The sequence below is a fragment of the Triticum urartu genome, chromosome 3 (genome assembly GCF_003073215.2).
Source record: "Triticum urartu cultivar G1812 chromosome 3, Tu2.1, whole genome shotgun sequence".
In the NCBI taxonomy this organism is placed as follows: domain Eukaryota; kingdom Viridiplantae; phylum Streptophyta; class Magnoliopsida; order Poales; family Poaceae; genus Triticum; species Triticum urartu.
The window spans coordinates 310785445-310809263 of NC_053024.1; the positions used below are offsets into that span (position 1 = coordinate 310785445).

At 43.4% G+C, this 23819-nt stretch overlaps 1 protein-coding gene across 5 annotated transcripts in view; it reads right to left on the minus strand.

Moving 5' to 3' along the window:
• Nucleotides 1-860: 860 nt before the first annotated feature.
• Nucleotides 861-23819, minus strand: part of LOC125543891 (protein HASTY 1) — a 28004-nt gene continuing 5045 nt past the window's right edge. Inside the window, exons 9-24 of one of the 5 annotated variants that reach the window (XR_007299007.1) lie at nucleotides 23522-23759; nucleotides 23237-23299; nucleotides 22878-23153; nucleotides 14651-14764; nucleotides 14413-14539; nucleotides 14170-14339; nucleotides 13813-13917; nucleotides 12070-12173; nucleotides 11674-11974; nucleotides 11150-11382; nucleotides 10404-10904; nucleotides 10000-10294; nucleotides 2373-2547; nucleotides 2013-2293; nucleotides 1454-1637; nucleotides 923-1117 (exon numbers count right to left, since the gene is read on the minus strand). Coding sequence is in view for 3 of the 5 variants with exons in the window: in XM_048707387.1 (XP_048563344.1) it covers nucleotides 1038-1117; nucleotides 1454-1637; nucleotides 10000-10294; nucleotides 10404-10904; nucleotides 11150-11382; nucleotides 11674-11974; nucleotides 12070-12173; nucleotides 13813-13917; nucleotides 14170-14339; nucleotides 14413-14539; nucleotides 14651-14764; nucleotides 22878-23153; nucleotides 23237-23299; nucleotides 23522-23759 (2791 nt within the window). In the remaining 2 variants the exon portion in view is untranslated. Of the gene's footprint in view, nucleotides 1118-1453; nucleotides 1638-2012; nucleotides 2294-2372; nucleotides 2548-9999; nucleotides 10295-10403; nucleotides 10905-11149; nucleotides 11383-11673; nucleotides 11975-12069; nucleotides 12174-13812; nucleotides 13918-14169; nucleotides 14340-14412; nucleotides 14540-14650; nucleotides 14765-22877; nucleotides 23154-23236; nucleotides 23300-23521; nucleotides 23760-23819 lie in introns of those variants that run through there. The other 4 variants (XR_007299008.1, XM_048707389.1, XM_048707388.1 and 1 more) reach the window with 4 other exon arrangements.

Here is a 23819-nt window from a genome sequence, read left to right on the forward strand (position 1 = left end):
TATACATGTTTGAAATATCATAATACATTTCTTTCTGTCTGTGAGTTTTATGTTTCAGGTTCTCATCAAGAATATTAATGAAGAATTGCTGGAGAAGAATCCTTTTGAGGTGACGATGCAACCTATGCAGTCTTTCATGATGACGATTCTACCTGATGATCATATGGCAATTTAGTATGGACAAACATAGATTAGGGTGAGTGTTGTGATTAATTAGCATGTATTAATTGGAGGGAAAATCTCCACTTGTTTGAACAGCATAGCAACGAACGCGTCTCTCTTTCTAACTGTTGCATCCCTGTAATTAGCAACGGACCTACGATATGACTGTTCGAACCATCGAGCCTGTTCGACGCATCTCTTCCAGTCATATATCAATACAAGTTGATCTTTTGACTTAAACATTAACCCCGCCGCCCCATCTAGATGGCTCGCAATCGCAGCCCCATCTCGCCGGCTCACCACGGAAGTGGCACGCGCCCATGGGCCGTAGCTAGAGGAAGTACCACCTGGTCAGAACTCATCAAGCAAGGGGCGCACCGAGGTCGCAGGCAAGCTTGCGGACGGGCATTCCTTTCTTGTCCCATTTCTCTCACCAAGCAAGGTTTAACCTATGGTGGCAACTCGAGAGGGCAAAGGGAAGTGCCCTCCCCATCAAATTTATCATTGCTTTCTTGCAGATCAGTTCTGCTCGGTCTTAACCGAGGACTGAAGCAAAGTTCCAGTGGACTGAAGTCTCGGTTGTACTTTTGGAGGAAACCGATCAGTCTGCAATTTCAGTAAACCAAATTTCTCAATTACCCAAAGCACCGAACCAATCAGTTCGGGGGAACCGAATGCCCAGCCCTAACTGTTATATGTAACATTTTGATGTGGATGGATTCTTCACCCTCCTTTAATATATGATACGCATGCTTGCATATTCAAGAAAAAAAATGCTGCAAGAATCTGGTTTTTCACAATTATTTACCACAATACCAAGTTTAAAACCATCTTTTCGTCATTTTGTACACAACCACAACTTCAGCAGGTCATTCCTATGATAGTCCAGCTAATCCAATGTGATCGTCTTCTTCAGCACTGGGTCCATGGTGTGCTACAGTGCCCCGATTTCGACCTGGATGTGAAATAAAGCAATGTTTGTCAGTGCATGGCAGAGTAAACTTCCAAAATCCGCTCTAGATTTATTTCACAACACAACATAGCATCACAAACAAATCTAGTAAGCGAAAGAAAATGCTTACTGTAGATGGAAGAATGAAAAATGCTAGTCACAGAAATATCACTAGAAACAGAAAAGAGTTCCATTAAACCAACTCTCAATAACAACAGACTAAAAAACTACAGATGGGAAAAAGAAAAGGTGCTGTTTTTTAACTATGTACTGATAAAATAATTGACTCGTCAAATATTATGCAATAAAAATGAAAATCATGTGATTCAGTTTGCTCACTTGTAACATTGGTGATAATATTGGTGGTCTTTTGAGAGGCAAGAGCTTTTAACTTGTTCCCTGTAGCTAGCAGAAGTAAGTTCCTCATATGTTGCTTCTGCTCTTTTGGACTAGCAGTTTTGCTCAAACAATCATCAAAAGCTAGCAAATCTTCCTGCTTCATGTCTGAGAGGGATAGAAGAACCTACATGCAAGTACTTATTATAAGTCTGAATGCTCAACAGTCACAAGATTAAAATGCTCTACTATTAGTAATGAAAAGAACAGTAGTAGCAATCAAGGCACAAGAACATGGCAAATTCAACGTATTTTCACTTACACTGTACCGGAGCCCCTTAAATGTTTCCACATAATCAACCTCTAATAAGGTTTAACCAATGTCATGGCAAGGTCTACAAACACAACTTGCAGCTTACTCACAATAGTATTTATTATTACTCAAAAGTGCAGGATTGTTCCTGTATTTCATAAAGAACCAGGAATGACCCCATTTATAAGAAAAAAACCAGGCCAAAAACCTTACAAATGACCAGTTTATTAAAAAAACGGCTTAACCTACCTCATGTTCCCACCGCAATGTTCAAAAAAACCACACCATGCAAGATCATAGACGACGCCATACCGCAACAGTAGCTGCCTAGGATCCGGGGCATGCTGCCTCACCTCGCGTGGTCGTTGGTATCACGTTTCATGAGTTACGGCATCCCCCCCTATATAGGAGGCTTGGGGTGCCAAGTGTCCGGCACGGACACTGACTTGTACGCTATCCACATGATTATAACTCAAGTCCAAATATAACCCCACATTCTCTACCACCTTGAAGCCATCCATACGTCAGACCTGCACATAGACCGGGCTTTGGTTGTGGAACATCCATGTACATATATCGGACTTTGGGTTGTCTTCTTTGTAGCCCTACCTGGAGGATTTATTTGGTCTCAGACCTGCAGCTACTGTGGGACGCCATTGCTGCTCCTGCAAGTCAACTCTTCATGGCTCCAGTTGCAGTAGTGCTCCCTTGCAACTTGTAACATCATCATGGTCACCTCATCTTTTGACGAGTATTGTTGTAGTAGTGTTGTACCAGGACCTAACTGTAAATACAATACAAATAAAGGTTGTGTCCAGGAGAGGACATGGAGAAAATTCCTCATTTACAACTTAGTAGGGGTGCAGGGCGGCGCCCGAACCCGTCCCGCTTCCAATTCAATGGCAATAGTTCTAGGCAGATTGAAGTGCGTCACATTAATTTATACTAGCTGTGCACTAACATTAGAGGGGAGCAAGAACTGGCAAGGTTGCTCCTGAGCTGAAGCTGAAGTTAATGCCAAATGAGGTCGTCGAGTTAGATGGGAGCAAGAACTACTTGAGTTGGTCTAAGGGCCAAGCTGATCCTTGGGACAAAAGGAGTGGAGCACCACTTGCAGGAAACCTGTGTTGAACCTGTTGATAAGATAAGTACTGAATGGCGTATGTGGAATAGCACTAGTCCAACCATGGTTGCATGGCGAATGGTATCTGTTTCACCATATCCATCGCTAGGATGGTGGAGGCCAACACAAATGCAGTAGCAACATGGGAGACATTGGAAACCATTTACTCTTGGAGCTTGGTGTGATGATGATGGTGGAGGTCCAGAGAAAGGTGGAGGCACTGAGGCAGGAAGAGAAAATTATCCTGTAGTACCCAAGGGCGCAACCACAGCCGCTTAACACTTTGCTAAGCCAACTATGCCCAGGCGGGTGAAGGTACTTAGGCTTAGGCTTAGGGTGTGTTTGGCATTTTGATGCGCAGGTTGAGACATGATGTTCCTCTTTGAGACATGTCAAGTCTAGACATGCTGGGTACACGCATGTGCAGTTGTTTGGTTGTGATGTATGTGTTGAGACATGCTCTGTCGAGACTGTTTGGTAGGCTGTATCTGAGGTAGGCTGCATCAACAAAGTTTTTTATGCTAATACAATTTCGAACAATATTTCTAAATTTCACTAATCATTCAAGCAATAAAACATCACCGTTTCAACATAATCTGAACAATGAAAGATTATTTCGGCTATATATAAATATGAAGAAACAATTACTAGATTCATATCTCAGCATATTGGAGCAATAAACATAATCTCAGCAATATAACATCACTAGATTCATATTAGATAGCTTCATTGGATTCCAGTTAAACAATAACAATTGCATAAAACTGAAGAAATCGATTTCTTCTTGTGCTTCAGTAGTGCTGCTACTACTACTGAACCTACTGAACCGGACGAATGCATCAAGCAGCAGAACTATTACCAATTCCAATCAAAATCAAGAGGAAGGAACAAGTGAAACGGAGTGAGGAATGGATCAACGGGGAGTGTGTGAGGTGCAACGGCGGCAGCATCTCCAGATCGAGGACCACTGTCAGGCACTACGGCGGCACATAGCGCGGAGCACGCGGTCGACCTCCATCCTGTTGACCAGCAGCAGCAGCTCGTTGGCGAACTCCCGCGTCTACTGCGGCCCCACGTCACGCCCGCGTCCGCCGTGAGCGCAGCCCCGCGAGGCCTCGCTCGCCGCCAGTCGCCGTCGCCACGGGGGTGGACGAACTGGCCGGAGCTCAGGCGTGGCAGCTGGAGGAGGAGGGGGGTAGTGGAAGTTAGTAAGGAAGGGGGGAGGGAGAAGGAGGTGAAAGAACGGAGGAAGGGTGGAGGCGCTACCTCCACGGCGGCGGCGACGAGGTTGAAGAGGGGCGGCTAGGACAAAAAATGGGGTCACGAGGGAGCCGGGGTTCGGGAGGGGTGGTCGTTCGAGGGGGGTCGTGGGTCGAACGCAGCTTAGCTGACCCCGGCTCGCCTCGCTTGGGGTGCTCGAGCGAGCATAGTTGAGGGCCCTTTTTGCATCAGTTGAGCACAGCCCACAGGAGCCCATGCACCCTACCAAACAGCGAAAAGTGGGTTCGATGTTGAACTTTTAGGCTCATGCACCCTCCATGCAGGCTACCAAACACACCCTTAGGCTCTTGCTTCAACATACATACAGCCACATGTAGACTGGATTGTAGCTTCAGAAGCTTCTAAGCATGTTACAGGTACCCTTGATGCTTACTCCGTCCGCCCACAAATAAGTGTACATCTAGCTTTTGTCCTAAGTTTTAAAACTTTGACCAACTTTTTAGGGAAAAGTAGCAGCATTTATGGCACTAAATTAGTATCAGTAGATCCGTTTTGAAATGTACTTTCATAATATACCAATTTTGCGTCATATATGTTACTACTCTTTTCTATATAGTTTTTCAAAAATTTAAAACTTTGACTTAGGACAAAAGCTAGATGTACACTTATTCGTGGACGGAGGGAGTATAAAACATATATCCCACTTACTCGGAAACAATTCAGATGTCTGATAGAACATGCCAACTGTTAGATATATGCCCTAGAGGCAATCATAGAAGATTATATTTCAGTATAGCCATGGTTTATTGAATGTTCATTGAATAATATTACTAGTATCCATGGTTTATTAGATGTTCCTTGAATAATATCAGTTGATAGATATATGCCCTAGAGGCGATCATAGTTGCTTGTGAAACTCTATGCTTGAGTGATTATTCTAAACTAGTCCCTAGTCAGAATTCATGTGAGGACACATGACTATTAGACTAGCACATGCATAAGTTGATGGTCATGTTTCACGTCATGGAACAAATAATGTCGAATAAATAATGTTGACATGTGATAAGGAACCACCCCAAGTCCCCAATCAAAAAAAGGTGAGCGAGAACGGCGAGACATGTATACAAGGAGGTAGAAGGGTTTGTTGTACTCGGAGTAGCAACCTAGCTTTCGGACTAGATAGAACAATAAAATCGTCCTACTGAGACCCTCCTCTTTCTCGCTAACTTACGAGTCTTTTTTCACATCTGCCCAAAACAGCACCTCGAAATCACCCCAAGTCCCCAATCAAAAAAAGGTGAGCGAGAACGGCAAGGCATGTATACAAGGAGGTAGAAGGGTTTGTTGTACTCGGAGTAGCAACCTAGCTTTCGGACTAGATAGAACAATAAAATCGTCCTACTGAGACCCTCCTCTTTCTCGCTAACTTACGAGTCTTTTTTCACACGTGCCCAAAACAGCACCTCAAAATCTCGAGGCATGCCACGATAAGACATTCCTGGAACACAACTAGTGCTTCAGCTCCGATATCAGACAACATTCGAGAAGAGGATGGGAGGGCTAAGAGGTAAACTACCCTATACTTTCATCCCTACCTCCGGCTGGAAAATGATTGCCCTCGGATAGCTGACGAGAGTGAACCACGGTAAAACATACTGCAGGCAAACTAGCTGTGGAGCGAAATCGGGTATTGCAAGAGCCTTGGGATGGCATCGAAGCCACAACAACCCACTCACGTTCCTCGTGGGACATTAACCACCAAAACCTAAGTATCCTTTGCCCTTACGCTCAGGTGGCCTGAGGCTAGGAGGAAGCACTAGATACACGCTCAGGCATCACCAAGAATCCCAAGGTAAAAATTAAACTCCATTAATCTTTCCTACTTATAAATGTTGGAGTTGGTGGTGAGTTCACATGTGGGATCACACAAATAAACAAATGCACTGCCCACATGTGGGAGTAGCAACCTTCCAAGAGACATAAATAAACAAATGTTACTTCTACTAGGTGTGGGAACCATCCCAAGTAAACAAATACACTGCTACCCTATTGTGATAATAACATTCTTATAGGAACACAAATTATAAATGCAAGTATGCCTCCAATTCAAAATAATCGCCGTGATTTTAGTTCCTCTGCCCAACAAACTCTTTCGGTTCCATGTCATAGCAGAAGAGGGCAAACAAATTACAATTCAATGCAACGATAGATTTTGTCCTCCTATCTAATCTTTGATCTTGTGCATTCAACTTACTCACGCCCATTCTCCTATGTCCCGATTTCAAAATGCATCTCACTAGAATCTTGCAAAGGACCTACTATGGTCGCTCGAGACTCTTTAGCGACTGCAACATGATCTTCTGTTATATTTGCACTCTCTTTTTAATCGTGAACCATGCAATAGGCGCAAGACACCATCATCTTATCATGATCTCCTAAGCCATTGGTGATTCATTGTTTTTATGGCTTCGTAGCAACGCACGGGCATTGCGCTAGTCTAATTAAAATACAAGTGTGCATCATTAATATTAGATTAGCAGGACTTGACGGCCCTTACCACAAACCCTGCTTCTACACAATGATGGCCCGCTCGACGATACCCTTGCGCCAAAGATTGATAGCCCAGGAGGGGCATGCTAGCTCAAGTTGGAAAGGTTGATTGTCGGATGGGCCTCCAAGATATAGCGGCGCAGGGATGCAAGCATGGAGCGGTCTAACCAATGCACGTCGCCCAAGTTGCTTGAGTCCCACAGGGGCTCCACCTAGCGAGTAGAGACCAACGCGAGACAAGAAGGCCGTGCGTTGAGAAGGCCATGGTACCTACAGCGGCCAGCTTTCGCAAGTCTACAAGCAAGGTTTCGAACACTCTTTAATGTCACTTTCGTTTTAGCAGGTCATGAGTCATGACCAAGAAACCACTGGCTTCGCTTGGTGGTAAATTTGCGGGTTCAGTTCCTGTTGGATGCACGGGAAATGAGTTTGAACTCATGTTTAAACAAGGAAATGTACAATTTATCTTCTTATCCCGACTTGAGGTAAGGGGCCAATGGACTTCACTACTCAATCTGCTTTATATAGTCAATAACTCAAGCATTGTATACATCATTAGTCTGATTCTTTGTAGGAACTACCCATAATAACAAACTCGAGTTTTTACTGGCAACTACATACAAGAATTTGTATCTTGGATAGGTCAACCTGCGCAGCATAAAAAACTTCTACAAGAAAGGAAAAAAGACCTCTTACTAACAACGGCTCTTGGCGTTAACGGAAGGGTGTCTACCGAGTCAGTTGATGGATAGTTGGTTAGTGGTAATTATGCCACCATATACCACCCTGATCAATACAGGACAACAGCTATGGATGCTTTAGCGAGTGAACTAGGTTGGTGGGCACTTTCACCATTCAGCCAAGGATGCTTTAGCAAGTGAACTAGGTTGGTGGGTGCTTTCACCATTAAGCCATCGATGCGTTACCGAGTGAATTATAGGTTGGTCGACGCTTTCACAATTCAGCCATGGATGCTTAGCGAGTGAACTAGGTTTTTATTTGAGAGAGAAGTAGGTTTTTAGCAGTATTCCTTCTCAAGCTTCTATTCTTCGGTTAAGAGAGATCTGGAATACAAAGAACCGGAGAACATCATGCATGGGAGAAGATTTAGGGAAAGGTACCCACCTTTTAACGGGAGAAAGGACAAGTCATTAGAGCAAGCATAGTTAGATACAAGATACTATCACTACCGCCTCGACAATTAGATAGTCAACCCATAACCAACAACAACAACAAGAACAACAACAAAGCCTGTAGTCCCAAACAAGTTGGGGTAGGCTAGAGGTGGAACCCATAAGATCTCATGACCAACTCATGGTTCGGGCACATGGATAGCAAGCTTCCACGCACCTCTGTCCATAGCTAGTTCTTTGGTGATACTCCATTCCTTCAGATCTCTCTTTACGGACTCCTCCCATGTCAAATTCGGTCTACCCTGACCTCTCTTCACATTCTCCACACGCTTTAGCCGTCTGCTATGCACTGGAGCTTCTGAAGGTCTGCGCTGAATATGTCCAAACCATCTCAGATGATGTTGAACAAGCTTCTCTTCAATTGGTGCTACCCCAACTCTATCTCGTATATCATCATTCCGGACTCGATCCTTCCTCGTGTGGCCACACATCCATCTCAACATACGCATCTCCGCCACACCTAACTGTTGAACATGTCGCCTTTTAGTCGGCCAACACTCAGCGCCATACAACATTCCAGGTCAAACCGCCGTCTTGTAGAACTTGCCTTTTAGCTTTTGTGGCACTCTCTTGTCACAGAGAATGCCAGAAGCTTGGCGCCACTTCATCCCACCGGCTTTGATTCAATGGTTCACATCTTCATCAATACCCCCATCCTTCTGCAACATTGCCCCCAAATATCAAAAGGTGTCCTTCTGAGGCACCACATGCCCATCAAGGCTAACCTCCTCCTCCTCGCGCCTAGTAGTACTGGAACCGCACATCATGTACTCGGTTTTAGTTCTACTAAAGCCTAAACCCTTCCGATTCCAAGGTTTGTCTTCATAACTCAACTTCCTATTTACCCCCGTCCGACTATCGTCAACTAGCACGACATCATCTGCAAAGAGCATACACCATGGGATATCTCCTTGTATATCCCTTGTGACCTCATCCACCACCAAGGCAAAAAGATAAGGTCTCAAAGCTGACCCCTGATGCAGTCTTAATCGGAAAATCATCAATGTCAACATCACTTGTTCAAACACTGGTCACAACATTACCACACATGTCCTTGATGAGGTGTCCTTGATGAGGGTAATGTACTTTGCTAGGACTTTATGTTTCTCCAAGGCCCACCACATGACATTCCGTGGTATCTTATCATAGGCCTTCTCCAAGTCAATGAACAACATATGCAAGTCCTTCTTTTGCTCCCTGTATCTCTCCATAAGTTGTCGTACCAAGAAAATGGCTTCCATGGTCGACCTCCCAGGCATGAAACCAAACTGATTTTTGGTCACACTTGTCATTCTTCTTAAACGGTGCTCAATGACTCTCTCCCATAGCTTCGTTGTATGGCTCGTCAGCTTAATTCCACGGTAATCAGTACAAGTCTGAACATCCCCCTTGCTCTTGAAGATTGGTACTAATATACTCCGTCTCCGTTCTTCTGGCATCTTGTTTGCCCAAGAAATGAGGTTAAAAAGCTTGATTAGCCATACTATCGCTATGTCCCCCAGGCCTTTCCACACCTCAATGGGTATACAATCAGGGCCCATCGCCTTGCCTCCTTTCATCCTTTTAAAGCCTCCTTGACCTCAGACTCCTAGATTCGCCGCACAGAACACATGCTGGTCTTATCAAAGGAGTCGTCCACTTCAATGGTAGAACTCTCATTCTCCCCATTGAACAGCTTGTCGAAGTCCCCCCGCCATATATGCTTAATCTCTTCGACCTTCACCAGGAGTTGGTCTGCTCCGTCCTTGATGCATTTGACTTGGCCAACATCGCAATTAAAATAAATTTTAAAAATCCTCCTTATGCCCACGTTTAGGCCTTATCGAGACACAAGAGAGGGGGTGTTAAAGTATTTGTGGATTGCCCAACCTTCCCCGTCCGATCGATCTTTTGGTTATACTTGTTGGTGCATGAGATTTAAATAGCGAAGTCGTCCAAAAAAAGAGCAATAGTTATATAAACCGTAGTTATTTACACCAAGTAATTAGCTATAGCTTTGATAGCACTCAATCTTATGTATAGCATAAGAATCACTTCCAGGGTCTAAATACCTCTTGGAGAGGTAGAAACAGTTGTCTAAGATATAATTCTCAAATCACATATTTTCATCAAGTAACTAGATACTCTGTCATGATCTCAGAAAAAATACCTGTTTAGGTGCAGAATCTTTGTCTGACAGATAAAGATATATTTCTCGACAAAGTCCAATAAGCTCTGCACTAACAACGGCATTCAACTCAACAGATAAGCCCTGTATTATAGACGAAAATAGATCGTTCCCAACAAACTGCCTCAGCTCAGCCCGGTTTGTTGCAACGGCAAGGTGAATCAATGCACCACAAAAGGGTATTACTTTAGTCACTGCTTCACTATCTGTCCAACTGAACACTTCAACAGTTATTCTCAAAGCAGGAAGGGCAGTGCCAACATTAAGCATAAGAAATCTGCAAATGATTAGTACCAGTCAGTCTTTGTTCATTTGTTGAGATGTTACTCGATGAAATTTCAGAACTAAGGTAAACACATATATGTGGCAAGAAAATTTCCCAGTACCCGGTAAGAGAGCTGGAAGCAAATGACTCCAGACTTTTAAGAGAAGAATCAATCCGGTTGACAGGTCCAAGTTGTTCCAAAGATGGAAGTCCACTGTTCAAACCAGGTAATGCTAAAACCCAAAGCACAGAACAAACTTCACGAGTCAAGTCTCGTAACAGCTTCTCTTCCATCACCTCAACCTTAAGTTCTGACCCAGAAAGATTACCGAAGCTATCAGGAACCTTAGCTCGTCCCTCGCGTAGAAGACTGGACCATGAATAATCAAGAGCTTGCTGACAATGAACAAATATTGGCTGCAAAAGGTTCGCTGTCCATATCTGCCATAGTTCAGCAGGGCAATATTTAACCAAAGGAACAACAGCAAGGTGCATGAGTTGGCGCAAATGACGAAACTCCATAACTTGCACATTCTCCATAAGAGCAAGGATGACAGAGGAACCATCTATGCATCGGAAAAATGCCTCACCAAGAGTAGCTGCTAATCCTATAAGATTGTACCTGTAGTATGGTATTCTCACTTGGGTCAAAGATGGATTACAGGAGCAATGGCTATTTAACATGCAAGATGAAAATTTCTGGTAAGCGTAGCTCGACTGTTCTCGAGTCATCAAGGATTATCAGAACATCAAATTGATGAACAATATAGATGGTACCAATAATGCTCTTTAAGATTGAACGGGGAATCAACAGAACTTCAAAAATACAAAGTGAATATTTGCAGTACTCGAATTAAGAATCCTTACCCACTGTCACGGACGCCTCGTAACCAGTTTCTTATGTTATTTTCCTTAGACTCTCCCTCCCTTTGAACATCCAGTAATCCATCAGCAGGTGCAACCTGGCCCTTGGTAGGTTTACTTGTCTCTCCCAGCAGACTGGCCTGCTCCGAGATAGTCATGCTTTTGGCCGCTTTGATTTCTCCTGTCAGCGACTGAGCAAATGGCTCAGCCCAAAGTGCATGTATACATCTCAGCAGCTGAAGATTGGGCAACAAAAGGGAAACAGAAAGTATCAGATTAGCCTATGTATAATGGCTAAAGAGAAGTTAATGAAAATCTGGTGAAGAGCATGTATAGTCAGCCACCACACTACTGAAGATCATCCAACAAAAGAGACAAATAAAAACTGAGTCCAAACTATAGTCAGTCATCAGATTACTCAGTTCATAAGCTACAGAAGAATTAATAAAGGATCCTGGTTATAAAACTTCCATCCTTGATGTCTTGTCCTTATTATCTAAGCTGATAAAAACAATGTGTCAAATTACCCTTAAGAGAGGGGGCAGAATCCATGATAGATGTGAAGACATCGGATGCAGATAACCAGTTGCTGTTGTTGTGGTGATGGCTGCTTGCGGAGCTGTTGTAGACCTTTTGGTACCGCTCCGTTTGAGTGCCTTCTCAAAGAACGTAACCGTGTGATAAATTGACCACATAAATTGGGTGTCAGCGAACATGTCTGTCAAGCCAGATGGGTCAGACAAGTATGCAGTTTGCCATTCCACTTGGGTCCATGTTTTGTTAAGAGGTTCAAGTAACCAGGCCAGGACTTCCTGTTGCTGTTGAATCCTACAAAGATGTTAAAATATATGAAACTAGTGGAAGCAACATCATGTTATCATAGTTGCAAAAATATATGTGAAAAAGGTGTTACAGCGAAATACCCAGACGAGGAGGCCATAATAAGAAACGCTTCACATAGGTGATCATGCTCAGCCCGTAGTAAGCGGCCCTCTCCTTGAAGGTAAGCCATGGTATCGGCAATGTTCTGCATCATTGGCAAAGCACTTTTAGCAACCAAATTTCTGAAAGAAAACAGATGCGACAGTGAACTGCATTCTGTAAAGCAAATATACATGACGCTGCCGAAATAGGTTAGAATGCAGATCATTCTAATCCAGTTCACGTACTTTTTTCCACCTAGTTGAAGGCTGGCTACAAAGTTCATCGACTTATAAATTGCTGCCAGACGGCCAGCAAGGCGTACAACGTACAGGGCATGCGGTGATGTGTGAATCATGTCCAAGAAATAAAGAAAATCAAGGTAAGAGTCAGCCAGAGGAGAGTCCAGGAGGTGGACGAACTGAATCAGGAACTTGAGTTAAGAGACAGAATTAGGAAGATGACTTGGGAAGAGTTCAGGAAGCATGTATCAAATACATGTTTCAGGATGTTTCCTGATTAGAATACAGCAGGTCAAATTAGGATGTGGTAGTGTCAGCTGTGTAACTTTTGAGGGAATCAAGCAAGAAGAATCACTCTATTCTTCAATCATACCCTATGTATACCTCTCCCCTTGCAGCCACAAGGTAAGGTCCGCACCACTATAATTTAATGGTATATCTTTACAAATTGACTGAACTATACCAAACTGGACGGCCATCAACAGAAATCACCTACACGGCGAGCATGTTTTCCTCATATATACTTCGAGATTATGGAAACCCAACTATTCTTCTTCTACAAACTGGCTTATCCACAAAAGATAACTTTAATCCAAACAACACAAGTGCAATTAACAACTTCAAGATGGTACTGTAAGTACCCTGTCGTAGATTCGCAAATAGATATAATCTGCCATAGCCTCACAAAAATAGTCTGCGTACAAATGTTTTTAAGGCCGCGGTAACCTAAGGCGAGCACCCGCCGTCCTGATGCCTAGGTGTCATAATTGCAAGGCTTAGCTTGCGCTTGCCAGGGTCCTTGCCGCCTAAGCGTCACCGAAGCATCTAAGGCGGGTCACCTTAAAAACAATGCTGTGTAGTGCAGACCTTCATGTAAGATCAAATGGTACTCCTTCCGTTCCAAATTAGTTGAAGTTCTAGCTTTGTCCTGAGTCAGACAAGTTAAAGTTTGACCAACTCTATAGAAAAATGTACTAAAATCTACATATATATTACGAAAACATATGTTAATAGAGAATCAGTCAGTACCGCCATGCTAGCGCTAGCAGCAGCACTGTCAGGTAAGTACAAGCTAAAGGATGTGGCAGATTAGCTGGCCCAGCAGGAGCTTGCGTGCATTTGAAGTTGGAGTATAGGCTTGGGTGTGTGCTGGATAGTGGACTTTTTGTGATAGCCATTGAGGCCCATGGCCCTGTAAAGATGGCACTATAAAATGTACTAAGAAGAGATGACTCGGTACCTAATGAAATGACAAATGAGAATCATTGCCTCGTCTCTCTTCTCTGTTCTTCCCCAGGTTCAAATCCTTCCCCTAGTCCCTGATCTGCTGGATAATCACGGCAAGGACGCTAAAGAATCTAATGAATGTTCTATATGCTATATTTTGATATATTTTCCTATAGGCTTGGTTAGACATAAATAAGTTTGACTTATGACAAAAGTACAACTTCAATTAATTTCGAACGGAGGGAGTGACAGAATCAATTGTGAACAGAGCCTAACCTTCATATGAGGCAGAAGTGCTTTATCAGCAGCTCTTGATATGCGAATGAATGATGAGCAAATCTGTAACCTAGCTTGCCGGGAATTATTTGATGGACCCTGTTGCTACAACAAATGACACAAAACTAGAATTAAAACATAGAATTGTACCAAAACAATTTAAATAGAATGAACAACAGAAGGGAGATAAAATGCATGAAATGGTCGCACGTGGAGATAATTGTTGAGCTCAATATAGCATCAGCATATTACGATTGAACTGGGTGAAGGATTTACATCCAGCATAACATCCTCACCGAATAACAACATCAGGGTAGTTCATTTTATTTCACTGCCATGACGAAAATGACAAAGTACCTGAATTGTAATCGGGAGAGATGTCAATAGTTCAAAAAGCTTGTTCACAACACTAGCAACTACATCTGGATAATGTCTCAAGTACAGACCCAGAGAATCCAAATAATGACCATGAATAACTATGAGGCTAGGTTCTGTCCACTTCAAAGAAAGAAGCTGCTGAAGTAAGCCTGGTTCACAAGCAGAAGAAAGTAAGAGGGCTGTAGAACCAACAATAAATCAGCCATAAAACACAGATCAAACCTTCAAAAGTCCTGTGAATTTGGAATTTTGCCTCATGGTCAGTCTTTGCATAATCACCCGAGCCATCAAATATGGCACTAACAACTGTTTCAAGACCCAGCTGGGCACCTACCATAGCGTCAAGATCCTGAAACAGATAATTAGATAAAAACATGAACTAGAAGGTTACTTTCTTTGAGATAAAGTGGCAAAAGACAAATCATTGAGTTGAAATGGTAAATGTATGCAGGTATTCGACCTGGGGGGATTTTGTTGTTTGATTAGCATCTCCAGAAACAACATTTATTCTCTGTACAATGTTTGCTGCAGCAATAACAGGCCTTTGAGAAGCAATAACTCTTATGAGATCCAGCTGCAGGAAGAATCAAAATACGTGTTTAGTAAAAAGCATCATATGCAGGTTTTATCAGAACATACAGTAAGTAGACTTGTGGCAAATATATTGCTGTTACCACAAATTACAAGGCTAAGCTGAAAGGATGAAAAACGATAACAAGGCAGTAGGCAAATGAATATGATATGCTCGAAGGTAAATGATTACAACTAGCATGCCTTGCCTTGGCATATGTACAAGGTATAGCTGATAACAATTAATAATCATGTCTTTTTAATAGGCATCCTATGGAACCCATGACCTTCTGTTAAGTGTCTCGATGAGAAGATACTACCACGCCACCCATCATTCATTTTATGAAAACACAATTTCTGATTCCTGAGCTCCATCTTTAACATGGAAGAAATTTGCTCATTCAAAATAAACAGATCAATTTGCAACTGTGGAAATTCTGCACTTTTTTAACATAAAGGAAAAAGGAATTGATTTCATCCAGATAAAATTTTGACATTGAACTCGAGCAAGTCAACTATAAATTGCAGTAATTCAGCATTTTAACTAAAATAATGACTTTTAGGTTACGGAATTTTCAATTCAAAATTCAGCTCTCAAACAGAAAACTTTGGTTTCACCTGGTAATTTTTTTTAGCTTCGAATAGCCCACAAAAGGGCAGAGGTCAAAAATTATGGTGCAACAGATCAAAAGGAGGCATATGTAGGGGGCCATTAATAGCACCAGAGAAGAAGCAAGGCAGCTGTGTCTAGGGTTAGGAAAGAAACCAGATAAAAGAAACAGGAAAGGTGGTGTGCCGTGGAAACATGGTGGCAGACGAGCCAGCGGTTGAACAAGTAGGAGGATATGACAGGTCGAGAAGAAGAGGAAAACACAACGTGCGAGCAACAGTACTGGACATCCACAAGGCCATAGCATCCTCTACCCAGCGAACTGAAGTCATGTGTGGACATTGATGTTACGAGCACGCGAGCATCTATTGGAAGGTGATACCGCAGCGCAACAGAGCAAGGGGCATTAACGGCGCCAGGGAAGAAGCAAGGCAGTTCCGCCACAGTCGAGCATGAGTTTCATCTAGGGTTTGGAAAGATATCAGATAAAGGAAACAGGAGGTGGTGTGCCATGGCTTGGCTGGTGGCGGCAATATGGTGGCAAACGAGCCAGTGGTTGAGCGGGGAGAGGGAGAGAATGGCAGGGGGAGAAGAGGAAAAAACGACGTGCAAGCAACAGTACTGGACACCCATGAGGCCATGACATCCTCTACCCAGAGGATAGATGTTACAATCACAGGCGTATCGACTGGCGGTGATGCCGTGGACTCCACAATCTCCTTCACTGAGGTTAATGGACATACATAAGTGTAAACCAGGTGAATGTGTTTCAGTAGACAGTTATACTAACATTTGACACAGAAAAGTTTTATTTGATTTTCACTAATTGTCTGAACAAATATGGTGAAGGCAAATACTGAAAATCAATACTGAAAATCGTTGACGGCAAGGGGCAAGGGCCATATTGAAGCAGCACAAAGGTTGTGAAGGAGCAACTCCACCTTGCTGCTACAATGTGTACAGCACAAGTGTTGAAGGAACAGCTTCAACGTGCTGCGCTAGATATCGCTCTAGAGGCAAATGTAGGCTGATAGGGCAGCAAGAGTTCAATCAGAACTCCTAGGGCACAAGATCTACTCCAAGATCTTAGATAAGAACAACAAGTTCTATTATAGGTAGGGGTACATAGTCTGGGTACAAAGTAGAGGTGAGGACCTCTATTTATAGGGCTTTGGGAAGCCTTCACATGCTTCTACTTATAGCTGGAATACTCTAGAAAACATTATGTAAGTTTCACCATTCTACTCATAGCTACTCACAACTAGAAGACTCTAGAAAACAGTAGGTAGGATAGAAAAGAAAAGGAAAGAAATACTACACTAGAGTGGAAGCATCTAGAAGTAGCCAAACAGATCTGGCATGTGTTTTCTTTCTTCTCATCTAGTGTTCCTCATCATTCTCCCCTGGTTGTTTGGAACTCGCCCTCGAGTTATCTTCATAGAGCGCTTCTTCCGGGTGGTAGAGAGTCAAGTCCGCAACATTGAAAATGTTGGAGATACCCATGTCACTTGGAAGATCTATCACATAAGCATTATCATTTATCTTCCTCACGATAGAGAAGGGCCCATACCTTCGCTGCCTAAGTTTCCCTTTAACACCTAAAGGCAGCCTCTCTTTTCGGAGGTAGACCATCACCTTATCACCGACTTGGAATGATTTTGGCCTCTTTTTGCAATCAGCAAGTTGTTTATATTTCTGATTTTGTGCTTCCAAAGCGCCGCGAATCTCTTCAAATAACTCGATGTAATTATCAGCAAAGGACAATGCTGATTTTGAGTTTCCCCTTGATGGCAGCTTCACCAGGTCGACCACATGTGTTGGAACTTTAGTGTAGACAATGGGAAAAGGGCTCCTTCCTGTGGATCTATGCTTGGAGTTATTGTAGGAGAACTCTGCAAGAGATAAAGCCAAATCCCATTGTCCCTTTCTTTCTCCACAAATGCAACGGATCAGATTACCCAAAAACGTGTTCACCACTTCCGTTTGTCCATCTATTTGTGGATGAGCAGTGCTAGAAAATTTCAATTCAGTGTTGAAATGCTTCCACAAAGTGAGCCAAAATGCAGCAAGAAACTTGCTATCACGGTCTGAGACAATGGACCTTGGAACTCCATGAAGTCTGACCACTTCTCGAAAGAATAGGTTTGCCACATAATGAGCATCCGTTGTCTTGCGGCATGGGATGAAATGAGCCATCTTAGGGTGTGTTTGGTTTGAGAACGAAGTGGAATGGAATGTCATGATTCCATTCCATCGGAATGGGTCGGTTCCGTTCCTGTGTTTGGTTGAGCACAATAGGTGGAATGGAACGGTTACATTTAAGGGTTTGGTTGAAGAGATGAAGTGGAATGGATTTGGTTCTTCACCATTTGTGAGATTATTCTCACATCCATTTGAACAATTATAACTTTTTTATGTTTAACAGCAAACTATACAAATGTGCAATAATATTAGAATTGTATTTGTAGTATAGATTATTCATAAATTCACTCACAAGCAAAAATAGTTATCAGCGACAATGATTTATCATCATCATATAACCCGCTTTTTATGTAAATTTTGTAGTCACAACAAATTTTCTGAAAGTAGACAACAAAATTTGTCACAAATCTGAATAAAGAGAACATAGATCTACCATCAAACAAGCTGCTGACCCTGCTGTTATCTGCTTCATGACGCGTCGCTGCTAGCCCAGGAGATCTGCTGCTGTTGCACGCCCTGCCTCCCGCTGATGCATGCTGCTGCTATCCCGTTCTCGCGCACCGCTGCTAGCCCAGGAGAGGGACGGGGATGGGATGCCTATTTTCTGCTCGCCGCCGCCGTTGCTCCGCCAGGGATCGTACCTTCTGCCGCCGCTGCGACCTGAGCCGCCCGCCGTCACCCGCCTCTCCGGCCGCCGCCGACCATCTTACCGGCCATGAGTCGCGCGCCCGCCGGTGCCACCAATGTAGGCCGCCGTCGCCCGCGTCTCAGGCTACCGGCTGAGCACTGAACGCCGCCGCCCGTATCCCCGGCCGTGAGTCACGCAACCGCTGCAGCCGCTGCTAGCCGGCTTCAAGACGACCCCCCGGCAGCCGATTGAGGAGACAAGGGAGAGGAGCAGCCGGTAGTGTCAATGGAAGAAGAGGAGCAGCCGAGGAAAGAGGGAGAGGCTCGGTTCCATGTAATTCCACCGATTCGGCGGTACCACTCAATTCCGGATATCAGGGGTATATTCGCTTTCGGGGAACGGATGAGTTCCGGTTCCACTTGACTACCAAACACTAGAACAAAGGTCAGGGACGGGTTAGACCCGTTACATTCCACCCCATGACACAAAGCAAACACACCCTTAGAGAATCTATCCACGACCACAAATACAGCATCACTTCCTGGTCTTGTTCTTGGCAAGCCCAAGACGAAGTCCATAGAGATGTCCTCCCATGGAGCAACAGGAACAGGCAAAGGCATGTATAACCCTGTGTTCTGGACTTGGCCTTTGCAGGCTTGACATATTGGGCACCGTTGAACAAACTTTCCAGCATCTCTCTTTAGTTCTGGCCAAAAGTAGCGAGCTTCTAGGTTAGCGATAGTCTTGTCCCGTCCAACATGGCCACTAAGATCACTTGAATGGAGCTCTCTAACCAACTTGTCACGTAGAGAACTTCTTGGAATGCACAAACGATCATTTTTGAAGAAATATCCATCTTGCATCAAATAGTCATCACCTAATGGTTGGCCCCTTGCGTGCTTTACCCAAACATGGCCAAAGTCTTCGTCACCCTCATACAACTCCTTTATTTGATCCATGCCCGAAAGTTCAGTTCAAAAGAAGTCAAGAGGCATGCACAACGACTCAAAGCATCGGCCACTTTGTTAGTTATTCCAGATTTATGCACGATGAGATAGTTAAACCTCTCCAGATATGCTGCCCATCTTGCTAGCATGCGGTCAACATGCTTTTGATTTCTAAAATGCTTCAAGGATTGATGGTCGCTATAAACAATGAACTCTTTAGGCAGCAAATAGACTTCCCAAGTTTTCAACGCTCTGAAAACGGCGTATAATTCTTGCTGATAGGTTACTTCATTTCTGTCTAGCTTCACTTAACTTCTCACTAAAGAAAGCAATGGGCTTCCTTTCTTGAGATAGGACAGCTCCAATGCCTACTCCACTTGCATCACACTCCAACTCAAAAGTCTTGTTGAAATCAGGTAGTACCAAGACAGGAGCTTGTGATAGCTTTTATTTAATCTCATTGAAGCTAGCTTCAGCTGCTTCTGCCCATTGGAACCTTCCTTTCTTCAAACACTCGGTAATTGGTGCCATGATAGTGCTGAAATTCTTCACAAATCGCCTATAGAAAGTTGCAAGGCCATGAAAGCTTCTTACCTCAAAAATGGTCTTAGGAGTTGGCCATTCTCGGATTGCTTCAACCTTAGAATCATCAACACGAATGCCGTCACATGTTATGACGAATCCTAGGAAAAGAAGTTGTGTTTGCAGGAAAACACATTTCTCCAAGTTGACGTAGAGCTCATTTTCCCTTAGTACTTCTAGCAGCTTCCGAATGTGATCAAAGTGTTCATCCTCATCCTTGCTATAGATCAAGATGTCATCGAAATAGACCACAAGAAAGTGGGATAAGAAGGGTCTACGGACTTGGTTCATTAAGTGCATAAAGGTACTTGGTGCATTTGAGAGTCCAAATGGCATGACTAGCCATTCAAACAACCCTTCCTTTGTCTTGAAGGCGGTCTTCCATTCATCCCCGGGTCTTATACGGATTTGATGATATCCACTTCTTAAATCTAGCTTTGTGAACGCTCCTGCTCCACTAAGTTGATCCAACATATCATCCAGACGAGGAATAGGAAATCTATACCTTACGGTGATCTTGTTAACGGCTCTACTGTCCGTACACATGCGCCAAGATCCTTTCTTTGGCGCGAGTAGGGCTGGTACAGCACATGGGCTAATACTTTCTCGAATGTGCCCCCTTTGCAACAATTCCTCCATTTTCTCCTTCAATATATCATGCTCTTTTGGGTTCATTCGATAGTGTGGAAGATTAGGAAGACTTGCTCCCGGAATTAAGTCAATTATATGTTGAATTCCTCTCATCGGTGGCAAGCCATGTGGCTCCCCAAGTATGTTCTGAAATTCTGCCAATAAACCACGTACCTTTGCTGGAATTTCAACAGTCAGGTGCTCTTCTCCCTTTACAACAAGTGCAGCACACAAATCTGCCTCCTTCAAGTCTTCCATAAACTCATGGGAGGTATGGGAGATAGTTAACATAGTTTTCCCCTCCTTCTTAGAGGTATTACCTTCGGTTTTGTTTGGTAAGATAATGATCTTTCTCTTGTTCCAAATGAAAGAGTAAGAATTTTCCTTGCCCTTGTGTGTAGTATCCACATCAAATTGCCAAGGCCTCCCAAGAAGAACATGGCTGGCATCCATGTCAACCACGTCACACAACACATTTGAGCGATAATGCTTACCCAAAGAAAGTGGCAGGGTGCATTGTTTGGTGATCCTCATATTCACTCCTTTCTTGATCCATCCAATAGTGTAGGGATTTGGATGACCATGGGTTTCAAGCTTTAAATGGTCCACCAACTTCTGGGAGATAAGATTCTCGCAGCTGCAACTATCAATCACTAGTTTGCATACCTTGCCATTCACCGTGCATTTGCTCTCAAATATTTTCTTCCTTTGTGTGTCATCGAGTTGTGGTGTGGAGCATAGGCACGCAGGATCACACATACCACCTCTTCACCTTCTTCTTGACAAACCTCTTGTCCGTCTACATCTTCAGATTCGTATTCTTCCTCATCGCTTTCACTATCATGGATAGTCGTGTCAACAAATTTCCTTAGTGGGCAACCGATGGATATGTATCCCTCTTTACCACATTTATAGCACTTTGGGCCTTCATTTGCCTTACCCTTGCCTCTAGTTTGTTTCAGGATGGGCTGTTTTGTCTTTGGTGGAGTGGCCTTTTCTTCCACTCTATTAGGTTGGCTCCTAGATGAGCCTTCGGTATGAGGATATGGAGGATATGGAGCCTTAGTTGTCTTTCTCATCCTCACAAACCTCTCGGCCTTTAAGGCTAGAGCTTGTGCTTGATCAAAGGACCAGATTTGTTGCAGCATCAATCGATCTTGAATAGCATCATTAAGACCATTGATGTACCTTGCAACTTGTTGCCCTTCAATTTCAGCAAGGTTGCACCTCACTTGTAGCCTTAGAAACTCCTCCGTGTAATCTGAAACAGTCCTATTTCCTTGAGCACAATTTTGAAATTGGATAAATAGGATCTGGTCATAATCAGCGGGCAAAAATCTCCCTTTCAAGAGGCCTTTCATTTGTCGCCAAGTTCTAACACGAGGTTCTCCTCTCAGCCTGCGCTCCTCTTGAACGCGATGCCACCATGCACCGGCTCCTCCTTTCAGCTTGTATGCGACCAAAGGAACTCTACGATCTTCTGGAACCTCCATGACCTCAAAGAAAGTCTCTACTTCATATAACCAATCCAGGCACCCTTCAATGTCAACATTTCCATTAAAACTTGAGATCTCAGCTTTCACCTTGTATGTATCTCTTGCATATGTAGGGTTGGGTGCTCTCCGATATGCGTAGAGATTTGGTTCCTCAAGGGCATCATCATATTCTTCACCTTCAGAAGCTTCATCATAAATTGGCTTCTTGAAGCACGTTGAACAACATGTTGTTGTGGTGGTCTTGCTCCAAGATTACCTCTCATTCTTCCTTGATGAACATCTTCCTCTTCTTTCGATGAATCTCCTTCATTGGTAGCAGGGGGGACACCCTTTCTTATCATCTCAACCAGCTGGTCAAATCTCCTATTAAGATCTTCACGCAACTCTTTGATTTGTTGTTCAGCAGCATCCATCCTCTTCTCCAATTGCTCCATTGCTTGCTGCAACTTGCTCTCGAAGAGGACAGCAAGAACGATTATGGGTCAACGAGGCTCTGATACCACCTGAAGCAGCACAAAGGTTGTGAAGGAGCAACTCCACCTTGCTGCTACAATGTGTACAACACAAGTGTTGAAGGAACAGCTTCAACGTGCTGCGCTAGATATCGCTCTAGAGGCGAATGTAGGCTGATAGGGCAGCAAGAGTTCAATCCAGAACTCCTAGGGCACAAGATCTACTCCAAAATCTTAGATAAGAACAAGTTCTATTATAGGTAGGGGTACATAGTCTGGGTACAAAGTAGAGGTGAGGTCCTCTATTTATAGGGCTTTAGGAAGCCTTCACATACTTCTACTTATAGCTGGAATACTCTAGAAAACATTATGTAAGTTCCACCATTCTACTCATAGCTACTCACAACTAGAAGACTAGAAAACAGTAGGTAGGATAGAAAAGAAAAGGAAAGAAATACTACACTAGAGTGGAAGCATCTAGAAGTAGCCAAACAGATCTGGCATGTGTTTTCTTTCTTCACATCTAGTGTTCCTCATCACATATAGATGCCAAGAAAAAACAAGACATACCAATTTGGTACGATAGTTGCTGAAGTCACTCTTCCCCTCAAGCTCTTCATTCCATAGTTCCAACAGACTTGAAGATGAATTCGCACTTTTCTTAAGCATTCTTTTGAAAGAAACGTCCAATAGTGTACTGTATATTTCATCGGTAATAAATAATGACACCCCTTTTTTCTCCTTTTCAGTTGAACTGACACCAACAGAACCAAAATTTCCAGCAGGAGAGGTATCACCAGAAACACGAGCAACAGACTTAGCTTTCGATGGTTCCCTCAATGCCACCTACATAAATTTTGTGTTAACTTCTTCAGAGTTAAAGAACAACCTGGCACGCGTTTGAACTACACAAGAGACCAGATGCATACCAGCCAAAACAACAAAGATTGGAAATGGAGTGCAATCCTGTAATGTTGGTAATATTCCAGCATCTGTTTGGAACAAAAACAAATTAAACACAAGAAAGTGAACAGCAAGAACCAACTGGTAACATGTAGAGATCTTCGTGTTGATGAGTATTGAAGACATGCACAAACTCAATACAATATCCAACTAGTCATCTGGTGACAAGTCAGCTAGCACTTGGACAAAATTAGAAGGTAAGATGCTACGTAGAACTAATCATTTGGAGAGGTGTATTTGGAAATGCTCACTTGTTGTAGGAAGTGTGAAGTTCTAGCTCCATCAACCAGTATGCACTGCATGTTAGAAGAACCTAGAGCAACTACTGTCTCGCAAATACAAACTCCAAACTCGTATTCACTTTCATCAATAGCCATGGGCTGCATCCTAGATTTGGTTAAAAATTCTTGGGAGATGTTCATCAACACCTGGAAAATGTTGCTCATTGCTGCATCATACTCGCAAACTGCAACATCTGCAGGTCGTTTTCTGAGCTAGGTTGCATTGCACAAGCAAAGAACATGTCAGAAAAGGCACCCATAGAACAAG